The 15,991-nt window shown below is 25.7% G+C and overlaps 1 protein-coding gene across 1 annotated transcript in view; it reads left to right on the forward strand.

Moving 5' to 3' along the window:
- LOC108724753 (tachykinin-like peptides receptor 86C) overlaps positions 1-15,991 on the forward strand; it is a 44,407-nt gene that overhangs the window by 3,583 nt on the left and 24,833 nt on the right. The window contains exon 2 of the mRNA XM_018451352.1: positions 13,117-13,330. Within this exon, the coding sequence (XP_018306854.1) occupies positions 13,117-13,330 (214 nt within the window). The remainder of the gene's footprint in view (positions 1-13,116; positions 13,331-15,991) is intronic.

Here is a 15,991-nt window from a genome sequence, read left to right on the forward strand (position 1 = left end):
CTCTAAAAACACATATCAGACATTTCAAACTTGCCTAATACAATATAATTCTTCGGTTACTTTTCCGATTACTAAGAAACTTATTAGTTAAACTTTTCTCCAACCTTCTCTCTAACCTTTAATGAAGTTATGAAATTGATGGATGTTGATTTGCTGAACGCCGTGCTATAAAATTTTTCTCACCATACGGTAAAGAAATGTGTCACTCATATCTATGTATGTAATCATGTGTGTGTACGTATGATGTACACATATATGATGTGATAACAATGAGACATACCCATTTATAAGGATACAGGAGCAGATGGCATCGAAAAGCTCAATAATCACATACAAATGTTTTGTTTAAAAAGCTACACGGAAAAAAAACACAGCTGAAAACTTCACTGATTCAGCAAATCTACAGTCATAATATACAGACAGTTTTCTATGTTAAAGTAGCAAAGTTGACAGCTGAATAACATTAGCGATTTGTTAAACTATCATATCTTCTTAATTACAGATATTGAATTCGCGCAGTAAGTTATAAGTTTGCTGTACTACTCAATTTACTTTTTTTCCGTGATATAATTAAGTGCAATATTTATTATATTGCTTTATTCCTAGTTTTTAAATATTTAAATTAGTTATTTTAATGATAAAGTCAATTATATAAATACATTATATAATGATTAAAATAAATATATATAGAGCAAAAATCAACGAGAGAGATTATGTAAAAAAAATATTAACATATTTTATAATTTTATTATAATAATATATTGTAATATCAAAATATAAATTGTATCATTGTTAAAAAGATGATGCTTATCTATAATACAAGAAATGTGCATAGATATTGTTCCACAATTCTGTACCAATTCGATAAAGCTTCCTTCATTGTTCATAAATGTCACTTAACTTCGAATCAGATAAAACTGATAAAAGATTAGAATGGGAGTTCGAATCGCGGAAAATTTGAAACTTTCACTGTGATAACGATATTATACAAAAGTTTTATATTCCACAGTTTTATAGACGCAAGTAGTTTCAAATGTTACAAAGTGTTATCAAATCTGTGTTTTGCAAGTCATAAAATAAATAAAATTAATCGCGTTGAATTAAATATATGGCGACATATCGATATATCGACATTATTTTGTCTTTTTTTGCATACGTGCTAAAGCAATCTGTTCCTCGACATAAAACAAAGAAACAGTATTTACGAGCAGGAATTTATCAGTAAGAGAAGCTGTGATCTTTTACGCATTATTTCTAATGCTTCTCGACATCGCACCGATGGAATTCGTGATGAAACTTTTGCCGTGCGAGCACTGTCTGCAGGTACGGCTAAGGAAGTTTCTATCGATCAGGGGTGGGAAAACTTTAGTGGTTCGGCAGATTAAGACTAGGATGGCACGAACATAAAATTTCGCAGAAATCTAGCTTTATAACGAGCAACCGTATTTCTCGGATATACTGGTCCTACAGCTTGTCCGCATCGGAAAAGAAGGATCTGTAATGGTGAAGCCGTGCTTTGTCGTGACAAGTAATAGCTGAAAATATATCTCAGAAGGTTTGTCGCGAAAAAGCAGAAGCTTTAAATGGCATTACAGTTGCAACGATTCATCCCCGTGAAAACATGCGTTCACAAAATGCTTTCTGCCACAAACGGAATTGCTGAGCTTTTACCTTTTCTTAAATGTATGACGTGTATTGTAAAATCATTGCATTATGCATGCTATTTCAGTAACATACGATGTTGTATTGAAATTTGTTTCTTATAAAAAAATTTTCTTAAAAGAAACGTTTAATATAAATAAAATTTTTCGGTAAAAATAATTATTTACAATATTTTAAATTTGTTAATGCACTTGTCAAACTTTATTTTTTTATTACTTATTCTGTCTTATTAAATGTCAGTTACTCTTCGCAAAAATCTTTCCTTTAATTAGAATTTTAATTAAAATTTAATTTAAAAATTATAGAACTATTTCTAAAGCTCTGTGCGACGCACAATTCATTTTTATAAGAAGGAAGATTATTCAATGCAATATTTTGCAAACATTGTACTATTACATATACACTATTACATATACACGTTGCTTCTTTATTTCTGATACATTTGCTCAAAGTTAATATTTACAGATTGATTATGCCTGCGAGCAAAATTTGAAATATCTTTTTCTATACGTGAATATATGATATATTCTCAGATATATTAGATATTTTTAAGATACCCCAGGGAGATTAGATTGAAATTCATTTCGTTATTGGTTAGCGTAACAAAACCCTTATGATTTATAGATGTAGTCCCGAAGACAAGTAAAATATATGCAAAACCGGACATTTTCATCAGGTTTTCGGAAATAATATACAACACTATATATACATATATAGTGATAATTCTTTCGACTGTTAAAAACTCTTTCCCAATTTTATGTAGATGATGCGTTCTCTTCAAGAAAATTTCGTCGTAGCGTCATATTACTTACAGAATTTCAAACACATGCTATATTAAAATGTACATCGTGTTACTAAACTAACAATTATAATTGACAGAAAGAACAGCACGTTTCTATTTTGTCAACAAAATTAATATATTATTTGATATTATTTTGAAACGTTTTGTTATAAAAAAAAATATCATTACGATTTATTTAGAATACATGAAATTAATTGAAATATTTGTTTTATTGTTTCTGGACTTTATTTATGCTATTTATTTTTAAATTGTTATTGTAAATTAATATCTATTTTTGAAAGTTTGTGTGCATGTTTATATATTTATTAACCTGTAAATATTATAATATTTATAATTATATTTATACTTATATTATACTTATATTAATTTATACTTATATTATAATTAGTAAATATTATAATTTATACGTACGGACGCAACAAATTTTATAAAATACATCATTTTATCATTTTCATTAACACAGAAAGAATAATAATTAATTTTTATTTTAAAGTTATTTTTATTAAAGGGAAAACAAATATATACTAATATTTCCCAAATATTCTAAATGTTACATATTTGTTTGTAACAATCCATGAATAAGAATAATGTGTTAATTTAATAGTAGAAACCAAGAAGCAATCCTTTTGGATTTAATACTATCGTGGTCGAAGAAACTGACTTCGGAGACGTTAAGTTAATGAAACTTTATCTCTTGAGTGACAATCAAAGTTACGCGAAAAAAGTATTCGACGAACACGATTGTATTAGTTGCGGCTACATACACAATCTCATTTAGTTCGATGTAGACAAGTCTGTAGTATAAATTTGCGAAATTTCTTCTAAATCAACAAATATTAAAACAAATAATTTATCCAAATACTTCAGAAATTTATATAAATAAAGCCGCAATAATGGTAAAAATAAATAGTAAAATAGTAGTAAAAATGAAATATGAAAAATACGATAAACTTCTGTCTCCGTGAAAAATATGACATAATATTTGATAAATTTCATAAAAAATACAAATATTTTTTGCTAGCTTAATAACAAATATATGGAAAAATTTATATCCTTCATACATATTTTTATGTACGTGAATTAAGCATTTTATAAAAACTAATTGTTCTATACATTACATGTACACATATTACCTATATGTACATACATATATTAAAATCAATATATGATACGACAGATAATATATCAGCATTAAATACGAATTTATATGCAATTTTTCTCAGTAAAGAGCATTTCTAATTACTTAATGTACGTATGTCAAATGTTTAAATTAATTTAACAACACGCACAATAACGTCGTATCATTAATGCAATCGCACATAAGTGCATTCGCTTAATGTATTCTAAGAATAAAAGTTTAAATCCAAAATAATGATATAAACTGCATCATTTTAATATCAATCAGATACTTTTAGCAATTTTACTTTTGTTTGAATTAAAACATTTGTCTGATTTTTATTTCCTTTTAAAGCTAATGTGATTTATTTTCATTGGTTACATAATTTCAAGATAATGCTTTGAATATATTTTAAGCTCATATCAATATAGAATTGAAATACTTCCCCTACAAGATGTATATCTGATATCATTGATATTTTATTTTACAAATGTCATTGTCAAAAGATCTTTCAAATTTGCTCACAAATTTATATCCGCTATCAGATTATCTCGAACTAGACTTCGCGCTCAATTTACTACAAGTAGGACGATCGTTGGCGAATAGAAGAGCCCTCAAAAGGAAAGTATAGAATGCAATCCTCTTGAACTTCACATCTAAATCTTAGTAAGGAGTAGCAGATTATTCCATGGATTGAGGAGAAAATTTATTCTTTCATTTAATCTTATATGTCAAGAACAATTAAGTTATAACTTTGAAAAGAATAAAGCTGCACATGATTAGTATTTATATAATATAAAAAATAATAATATTGTTCTGACAGCGAATTATACAATATTTAAAAAAGTTTATTCGATCAATAAGTTAATTTGAAAATGAATACCTACAATGTATTATACTCATGATATAATTGTATAAACACGTTAAGTCTCCAAACAAATATACTACTTTAGTTCAGATTTATTTATCAGTCCATTAGTTTATTAACGTTAAGAAAACTTGTAGCTGGCTTTACTAATGTTACTTAACTGCAACTGTGGCTTAACTACTTTTTTCATTGTTTTTTAAATAAAAATTTTTTAAATATAGAGCTATATTAACTTCTTACCATTAAGTAAAAATGCAATTAATTAATATATAAAACTAACAAAATTATAATAAATTAAAATAAATAAAATAACAAATAAATCTTATAATAATTGTAATGCATACGCTTCAAAAAACTTAATAAAGTTGATAATTAACTAAAATATTGAATTAATTTTAATAACGTCACAATAACATTCGTATATATAAATACATATATTATATAAAAGTACTATATTTATAATTCATTTAAAGCAAGAATTGTTCACTCGATCAGTACCGCCAATTACTTTACAATTAATAGCACGCGCACAGTTGATACAATTGCAATAGTTTTGTTGAAAACAAACAAAATTAAAATGATGTTATTATTATTTTTCAAAATATATGCGAAATATATAACATGACTAATTTTGGCAATATTCAGAAATAATTTAGAATGAATACACATTTTGTAGGAGTTATAATATATTTATACAATACATTATATTACGATCCTCTTCGTATGAGAGACGTGCGTTTCTAAAATTCTGTCGGATCATCTAACTATTCAGTATAAGTATGTGAAGCTTAGTCTGTCTAAAGCAATTTCATGCACTTGAATAAATGTAGGTATAATACAATAGCTTCAAGAAAGCACGGATACAAGCTTGCGAAAATTAGAAAGTAAACTATGAAACAACTGTACATTAATGCAATTATCTCAATATTATTTTAGAACATATTTGTACATCTATTCTGTTAATTAAAGTGTAAATAAAGTAATACGTTTACAAAAGACAGCCATTACGAAAAGTTAATTTCATTTTAAACATATATGAATAATTAATAGTTACTTGCATTTATTATAACGTAATTTCACGTAATTTGTGCAAAAAGTATATATACTAAAAAAGAAGTGAATATATATTTTTATTCAGACACGAAGATAAATGTTATCATCATTAATAAAAAAATTGAAATTAAAAATTCTCCATTTAAATTTGCGTACGGGTCAACGTTTAAAAAATGTATTCAAAAGAACAATTTTTCATGCTAACGTGCATTAACGTGCATTAATATGCGTATATAATGTTCATTGCATCGAATCATAGCCACATTTGTTTAAGCATAAACGTTCTCAAAGAGGATAATTAATGAGCTCTGATTGCAGAAGATTCCTATCTTAGTGAGATATGTTTGATGAGTGATATGAGAGTGTCTGCGCTGGGCAGTAGAAATTAGCATAATAGCTTACAATTTGCTGCATGGGCAGACGCAACTAAACTGTCGTTATAATATTAATAATACAAAAAATAAGTAAATCACTCATTAAGAATGCGTTTATAATCATGTAATAATTTAATTGAAAAAAGCAAATAATATACCCGTTAGTATCCTGAAATAGGCAATGTCACTCAATTAGAAATGGCGACAATTGCTCTCCTAATGGTATTGTATTATAAAAATTAATTACAAATCAAATATATTAAATGTGTTTCGTTTAATATTATGAGTCAAAATGAACATTTTCAACTTGGAAAAACTGTTATAATGACAATATTATAATTACGACTAAATCTCTTTACGACAATATCAGAGATATATTGTAATACTTAATATTATGTAATTTCGGCAATATATAGGCATAAGGTTAAAGGAAAAACTAAACAGGAGCAGTAAAAGAAGAAAAAGAACTACCGGAGATTGTATGTCACAAAAAAGCTTAATTAACGTTTCTGTATGTACTTATAATTTCTGTACGTAATTACAGTTTAAAAGGCGGAGAAGATGCTTAATTATACTACTTATGATCGTTTAACTATGCATCATTCCGAATATTTCGAAAAAATTAAATCGCCACAGTACTTTAATCTTCAGTATTCAGCATCGTTATATTTTCAAAGTAGCGTGAAATAATAAACATATAAACTCTCTCTCTCTTTCACAAAAAATAGAGCAAAGCACTCAGCTGATGAAAGATAGCTAACCCAGTTTTTGTATAATATGGAACTGCAACATGTGGTTAATGTATTGTACACGATATATGTATTATGTTATGAGAATTATGATATTTTAGATATTCATATAATACTTTTAACTCTCACAAATTGATGCTACAATTGATGCTATAAATGATACTATGGTTTTCTCCATAAAGCTCGATTTTTCTTTCCCGAAGAAACAAGAACATTTTTTAAAAGAAATATATATTGTTTTCTCGTTAATTCTTATCTTCTCGTTATTTATATGTAATAAAAATTCGTATATATTAATATTTTGTATATAATATATATAAATAATATTGCAAAATATAATATTATAATTTTATAAAATATAAAATTGCTTTATTAAAATTTAGTTGCAACATCATTATTTTTTTATATTATCAAATGCATTTAACAGGTAAACGAAATTAAATTAAAAGAAAAATATTTTATCCAAAGAATTCAACGAGTATTCTATTAGAAATGTTAAAAATGAGAATTCATTTAATTCGTGAAATATATGCTATGGTTTTATTTTGTAACTTAAACTAATAATCGATTTTTATAATTATATCAATTTCAACTATTCTTTTCACTTTTGACATACTAGAAATTTTGAAGCTAGGTAGCTTGGCTGTAATTATTATCTTTTGCGTTGGTTTTTCTTATTTCTATACTAAATTATATTTATCTTTTATATTTTCTATAAATCGAGCGTCAAATATAGTCGTATGTAGAAACCATTATCATTTTTAATATTTAAATTATGTACTTTACTGCGACTATTTTTAATATTGTACAAATATATTATAAAAATTAAGTAAATTATTATTAACGTTACGAATATTCGTACAAATTCGTACGTATTAAAAATAGTCGCAGTGAAGTACATAATTTAAATATTAAAAATGATAATGGTTTCTACATATGACTATATTTGACGCTCGATTTATAGAAAATATAAAAGGTAAATATAATTTAGTATAGAAATAAGAAAAACCAACGCAAAAGATAATAATAACAGCCAAGCTACCTAGCTTCAAAATTTTTAGTACGTCAAAAGTGAAAAAAATAGTTGAAATTGATATAATTATAAAAATCGATTATTATTAGTTTAAGTTACAAAATAAAACCATAGCATATATTTCACGAATTAAATGAATTCTCATTTTTAACATTTCTAATAAAATACTCGTTGAATTCTTTGGATAAAGTAGTTTTAAAAAGTTATACACATCAAGTTAAATTAAAACTGGAAATATTGTGAGAGGCAATTCTCAAGACAAAACAACATAACTACAATTTAAAAAGAATTTAAACTAAAAGTATAAAAACTAAAAGTATAAACACATTTAGAGAACACAAGAATAAAAGATCATTTTTATTAATTTCTAGAAATCTAATGTCAAATGTCAATGACAAATTTCGAACAATTTTACCTTTCATGCAATTATCGTTAATCCATAAATCGTCATATCCTAAATTCCTACTGCATTGAAGTTTCTGCATGGATATGCTAGAAATCCGCTTACGTTTATTACAAGCGGTCGATTTTCACTAATAGCACAAAACGAGAAGTCCACATCTCAAAATGTTATTACATATTACCTTTCGTAAAGAGAGATCTTTTATAAGATTTTATTTATTTTTTTAACAAATCGATAGATGTAATTAAAATTTTTTTAAGTACTCCATCACAATTAAAATTAATAAGAATAAAGTACTCTTGATATCAATAAACAATAATATAATAAAGGGCATATAACAGTCTAAATTACAAATTTTATGTTAAGAAAAATCGAGATATTACAAAATAAAAATCATTATATTCTATAATTATAACATATTTCGGCCTTTCGATTAGGCCCTCTTCAGATATACGTAACAAAAAACGCAGTGATGTTACCCAAATAAGACAGTATTAATACACATGGGATTTATTGTATGCGTATGCCTAGAGACCAGTTGAAAGTTTCACAGAGGAACGGAAATTGCTCGCCAAAGGTTGGACGATCGATTGAAAAGAATTTCTTGATGTTCGATCTGTCTGAAGTATTATTAAAATTCCATGATACGATACTCGTCGAAATTCCAACAGTCATTCCAATATTATCACACTGATTATCGATTTCAATATTATCACACTGACTATTGGAATTTTGACGAGTATCGTATCATCGAATTTTAATAATACTTCAGACAGATAGAACATAAAGAAATTTTTTTCAATCGGTCATCCAACTTTTTGGCGAGTAATTTCCGTTCCTCTGTGAAACTTTCAACTGGTCTTTCGACATACGCATATACAATGAATTCCATGTGTATTAATACTGTCTTATTTGAATATCATTACTGCGTTTTTTTGTTATATATCTAAAGAGGACCTAATCGAAAAACCGAAATATGTTATAATTATAGAATATAATGATTTTTATTTTGTAATATCTCGATTTTTTTAACATAAAATTTATAATTTTGACTCTTATATGCCCTTTATTAATTATTGTTTAATTATTGTTTACTCTATCACAATAATAAAGATTTTCATTAAACGTAATATTTTAAAATATGTTATGATACTGTATATTTATTTACCGTAGTACAGAGATTGGGTTATGAATCAGTAGACATAATGAAAATTTCTGTTTTTAATATCATTAATATTTATATATATACTTTTGTTGCATGACGTAAAAAAAATTTTCAATTTTAATAATATTTCTTTTCATAAAATGTTTTATATTTAATATATTATATATATTTATATGTTTCTCTTTTTTGAGTAAATAATATTCTAATGTACCTGTAAATAAAATTGAATAAAAATATACGGGATAAGAAATATTCCATACTTATTTACATCTTTCTCGTATATATATAAACAAAAAAATGTAAAAAAAAGAATTTCAGTTTTGAAGTGAGCAACAAAAATTGTAACCTTTTCTTAAAAGCGTAATTATTTTATTCATTGTTATAATTTTAATTTATAAATTTTTCAAGCATTATATATGTATTATTTTAAATAATCATTGCTTATTTTATTATACATATTTCAATTAATTTTAGGGTTGACAAAGCTTTATATATAAATTATAATAAATTAACAACTTTTAATAAAACATAAGTATCTCATCTTTGTATACAAGCTTCTAATTCGATAATAACTTTATATAAGCACTATGGAAGATCTCCAACGCAAAGAATTTCAGAAGTGAAAATTCCGAGTGATGACAATTCGAACTTCAGATATTTCTCATGAAAATATATTACACGATAAGCATTTTAAACTGATTGTTACAGTTTAAATTAAAATAATTAAACTGTATTTTTGTATTATAAATTAAAATGGAATATTTTGTATTATAAATTAAAATGGGATATATTGTTTTGAGGATACGTTATTACCAACAATCGATGAAGTTTAAATTAAATTTTGAATATATAGATGTATACCATATTTACAAAAATTTCACCACAGAATATAATAATCGATCGTTCAGTAATTTTATTATATTTTACATATATTTTTCATCTTTAACATAGAATCTATTATTAACTAATTGATCAATTAGTGTCTTCATCTCTATAATATAATTTTAGACAATCAGTATATTTTAAATTCATATTGTATATTTAAAAAATAAAATTTTTTTCCCCCCTTTTTTTCTAATACACATGTCAAGTTCTATTTTTTTATATAAAAATCTTTTATACAGGGTGTATCTGAAATAACGTACACTAATCATACAGTGCTATTCCTAATAAAAAACTGAGTGCAAAATGCTAAAGGACTTTTCGACTCAGTTTTTTATTAGGAATAGCTGTATGATTAGTGTGCGTTATTTTAGATACACTCTGTATATATAAAAATATGTGGTGTATTGCTAGTATTGGAAAAATTATAACGTAAATACAATAGTAAATACAATAGTAAATACAATAGGCAACTCTAATATAACAATTTTGAAAATTTTTAGAAATGAAATAAATCTGTTTAAATAAGAGGAAGATATACATGCCCTCGTTATATGCGATGACGTTCTCATGTATCGCCATCGAATTCACGTAACAAGAGTGGAAGTATTATTTATATCTATTAAAGAAGACGTATAGTTGAATCATGTCTATTATACAAACAATATTATATAATATATAACAAGATTTTTCCTTTGCGCGAAAATTTATGCTATTATTTGTATTCTCAAATCACATAAAAAATTATATTAATTACGACAAATACGTTTTATCATATTGTAAATATGCATGACAAAATATTACTCTAGTGCTAAATGATATAAAAGTTAATACGTCATACACGGACAAAAATGCTTGTCAGTCGATTTATGCTTACCGTTATCTGAATGATAAAGCAGAAGACTAAATCAGGTTCACATTTGACAGAGACAAATTATATTTTAAAATTCTAATAATTCGATTTGAAGTACAGTAAAGATTTCTTTTCAAAATGTGACCTGTGCTTTACATAGTACAAATGTGAATTTACTATTTATCAAGATTACATATCCTTAAATAAATAAATTTATTTACTTAAAAAATAAATAATAACAGAATTTCCACCGAGTAAAAAAAACTAATACTACACAAATACAGTTTTAATGAAATATTATAATAAAGTGGTATGACACTTCGCGTGTTACCTTGTTATGTTACATATGTAACGTACCAAGAAATACATAAATTTATGTACTCCCAATATTGTATAAAAGAAAATAAATTCAAACTTTTAATTATTTGAATGTTCTCATCTAAATAGTTAAGTGCGTATATTTTTGAAAGATACCAAACTAATTTCGAATTTCTACTTTAAATTTCACATATAAATCTTTGTTGCCATACATTACTAAGATCGTGTTATTGTTCTATTCTTTTTATGATACTAGCTTAACTTTTCGAACTTGCGATACACTACTTGGTAAAGTTTTCAGCGCAGTAATAACCTCCGTAAAAGATATTAGATTATCATGAAAAACAAATGATGTATTATAAAATATATCTCATGCGCAAAAGTCGATACAGAGCCCTGTATCTTTTACGGGTATGTTATGTGTATTTTGTATTATGTATTTGTTTTCTTAAAAGATATTCAGTGTTCTTAAGAGATATTCAGTATTCTTAAGAGATATTTGGTATACACATATGCCTGCGTATATCGTCTATCAATATTTATGTACTGTGAGATATCATTAATTAACAGATACGGTAAATGTAATAACAATTTTATCTAACAAGGGAAGTTTCACAACTGTCCGGAACCGATTTGATTCTCCATGAAATATGTTGTTAAACACGAAAATCTAAGAGACACGTATCTTTTTATACATGCGCTAACTCATGTTTAAGGGGTGAAACACCCCTTTGAAAAAAAACGGTATTTTTATTTCGAGCCGAATACCGTCGGAAGTATAAAAGATGGAAAAAAATTTTTTTAAACAAAAGTTGTACGGTTTCAAGAGTACTTTAATGTTGTGAAGAAAACAAATTTTTTCCTCACAATGTTGAAGTACTTTTGAAACCGTACAACTTTTGTTTAAAAAAATTTTTTTCCATCTTTTATACTTCCGACGGTATTCGGCTCGAAATAAAAATACCGTTTTTTTTCAAAGGGGTGTTTCACCCCTTAAACATGAGTTAGCGCATGTATAAAAAGATACGTGTCTCTTAGATTTTCGTGTTTAACAACATATTTCATGGAGAATCAAATCGATTCCGGATAGTAAAACTTCCCTTGCAAATCACATAATACTATATTTGACTTTTTATAAATATTGCGATAATACTGTATATCATGATATATTTTAATTTATACGAAATAATATTAATATCAAAGTATATGATTCAAATGCAAAATATAATTAAAATAAAATTTTAATGTAATTAAAATTGATGTTTGTGTGTGCGTGGCAATATATAAAACAGAATAACCTTTAAAAATATCCTTCTATGAAAAATTAGTTAAGAATAGAATTATATATCAATTGAAAGCATAATTGTTTAGAATAATAAACTGATGTTCAACGAATGATATATGTTATAATGCATCTCATTAACAAAAGTAAGTTCCGGTTTTCTGTAGTCAGTATGAAATAGTTTAATGGTTTTCACTCTTTCTTCGTAAGGTGGTAACTTCGGAAAGACAAATAGGACAGAGATAGCAAGAAAGAAAAAAATATCATGTACAGACGTTTCATTTTTAAAGATATTTCCTTGGATATCTTATGATAAATGTTTGGAATTTTAATATTGGCGAAAGCATACTAGGACGTGAGCGGAAAAATTTACTGTTAGTTGTAGTAGTCAAGTAACAGCAAAAAATCACCATAATGCTTTTGCGGAAAGTGAACAATTTGTAAATAGGAAATAAAAACTGAAATGTTAAATACATCTTCTAAAACATTTCCATTAACACTCATAAAAATATTAACACGGTTTTTATAAGTTTTCCTTTTTTTTGCTTGTTTCAGCTCATCGGCGAATGCGAACAATAACTAATTATTTCTTAGTAAATCTTTCCATTGCGGATCTTATGATGTCATTGCTCAACTGCGCATTCAACTTCATCTTCCTTCTTAACTCTAATTGGCCCTTCGGAATGGTGTATTGCACCATCAACAACTTCGTAGCACACGTGACCGTTGCTTCCAGTGTTTTTACTCTCGTCGTAATTTCATTTGACAGGTAAGGTTTTATTAGAAACTTATTTACACACACATACACGTATCTCTTTCTTTCTCAACCTCTTTTCTCATGTAACATCATTACCAATATTAGTCATCTAAGGTTATTATGTAATTTATTATAAAAAATATTCAAATATACAAACAATAATTCGTTGTAGTTTCTCAATTTTTAACGATAAATCATTTGCTTAATTTGAAACATTAAAGAAAGAAAATAGATTATAGCTATATGTAAAATGTTTTATAATGATACATTATAAAAGTAAGAGTTACATATATTTAATAAAAGATTAAAGATGCAAATTAAACAACTGTAGTATACATATTTTTTTATTTTATAAAACAGTAATATTGTTCATTATAATTCCAATCATATGGACACAACTAATAATTTATTGTATAATAAATACGTATTTGTATAAACTACTTTTTTCTATTCTCTCCAACATTTTTATTTATTTATAACAGATGTGGTTTTAGGTTCCGTTTTCTTCATTGGTTTATTTTATATGGAATAAAATAATCTTTTCCGTCGATATACGGAGTTTACGCAATTAATCGTGAGATACGTCGAGAAAATAGAGACACACGAACACTTGGTTCCATAGATCCTTTTTAATAGCGACACGCGGGGAAAAGCCACCAATGCAGTGAAATCGCTGTATGTAAACCGTGGAGGAAATGCTAGCAGAACGTCGTCATTTGAATTGATATCATTCGCATGCAATCAATATCGAATGCAATCTGATAGAGATAGTCGAAAGTGTACGTACTGAATCGTACCACTTCACACATTTGATCAGGAAGCGAGTAAAATGTGTAAATGTATTATACTATAATACATTCTAATAAATTCACTTTTCTTCCTTTTTATATTTGATATTGTTTTTATCTCATATTGTTTTATTTTGTTATGCATTCTTCCATTTTTCAATAAAGCCTAAAATGATAATTTTATTTCCTTTATATCTTCAATCGTAATTTATTTCTTCAATAGACGTGCATATGGTTAATTCTATTTTATATATCACTAATATAAATAAAACATATGTAATAAAAATATTCTCTTAAAATTTGTGTAATTGCATTGAAATGTTTCATTCATAATATAAACATTATTTTTTTTACATAGCACAAAATAAAATATATCTTAAATTTATATATATACATCTACAACTATTAAGTTTTTATTTAATGCAATTTTTTTTAAATCATGTAAGTACGTGAATATGTTAGGTACTTTTTTATTTCCCATGTATTAAAAAATCATTTAAATAGTTAAAATCTAATCATAAAGTAACATTATCTAATCTGATCTACTGATAAAGATTAATCGGTCAATTATTACATCCTGTTTGATTGATAAACATGGTAAACGTGGTAAACTGTTATTATTGCATGCATGCGGGAAGTATAAGGGTAATAATGTTAATATCCAAACACTGGAGACGTGTTTATAATCTAGTAAATGTTTGCGAGAAACACACGATAATTTATGGATTATACACTGTATCATTCTGTTGGTGAGATAATTCTAATTAGTGTTAATATCATGTTAATAACGTAATTATGTTTAATCGTCGATTTCAGCTCTCAGATGCTATCGATTATGAATAAGATGCTAAACGATTATGAATAAGATTTTATTTTATTATTCAACATGTTAATGTAACGTTTTACGATATATTTTATTTTACATTTTTCTTTGAAAATATGATCGTATGTGTATTTAATATCTATCTTCTTTCACATAACTTAAATTAGACGTTTTGATCGTAGGTATCTATTAATATGCTTCTCATATTGGGCACAATTGTGGAATTATTGTATCTATGTTCGGAATGGATTCCGATCGGAATTATTCCATTTTATTAAACAATTTCAATTGCAACCCAAATATATGCTCTAATCTCTCTATCTCTTATTTTTTACAATATTACCTTTTATTCGGGGATTAAATTCTGAAGGCTTCCAAAAGTTTATTTGCGCGTATGACATTAATTCTCTAAAGTTTCAGGGTTACTAAAACCAATTTATTGATTCGCTTTCAAAATATTTTACTCAGATAATTGTTTATGATAACCTTGACATTCGTTTAGTTTTTCATGTATTTTCTACATTAAAATATGAAAGAATTAAAGTAATAAATAATTATTACAAAGTAATAAAATTAATAATTTAATTAAATGTAAATATATTTATTAAAAAATTATTATTAATTATTATTATTAACTATTATGTTTAAAATCATTATTACATTAATTATTCTTTCAATAATCTTATTAAATATATGTCGTATTGTTAGTTTGCAATTATATTAATAATCAACTTATAACAAATTGACTAGAAGACTCATTTCTTTAATATATTTTTGTATAATAAATTATTTTAACGTATAGTAATTTTTACGAAGAATGTTCAAATTTTTAATCATTTTGATTTTTTAATATCTCATTGTTTTCTTTTTATTATTGATCTTCTTCATACATTTATAATGTATTGTTCCTATATTTAGCTTGTTTATCCATTAAGTTTACAAATATAATTTTAAAGTACACTGTTAGAAATTTCTTAATGACTTTTAATTAACATATAAAGGAAGCTTGATTCAAGCCCGTCAATGAAAAATAATGAATATTGTATATGAATATTCATTTAC

Source organism: Mycetomoellerius zeteki, unplaced genomic scaffold (assembly GCF_001594055.1).
Source record: "Mycetomoellerius zeteki isolate Tzet28-1 unplaced genomic scaffold, Tzet1.0 scaffold31, whole genome shotgun sequence".
Classification (NCBI taxonomy): Eukaryota; Metazoa; Arthropoda; class Insecta; order Hymenoptera; family Formicidae; genus Mycetomoellerius; species Mycetomoellerius zeteki.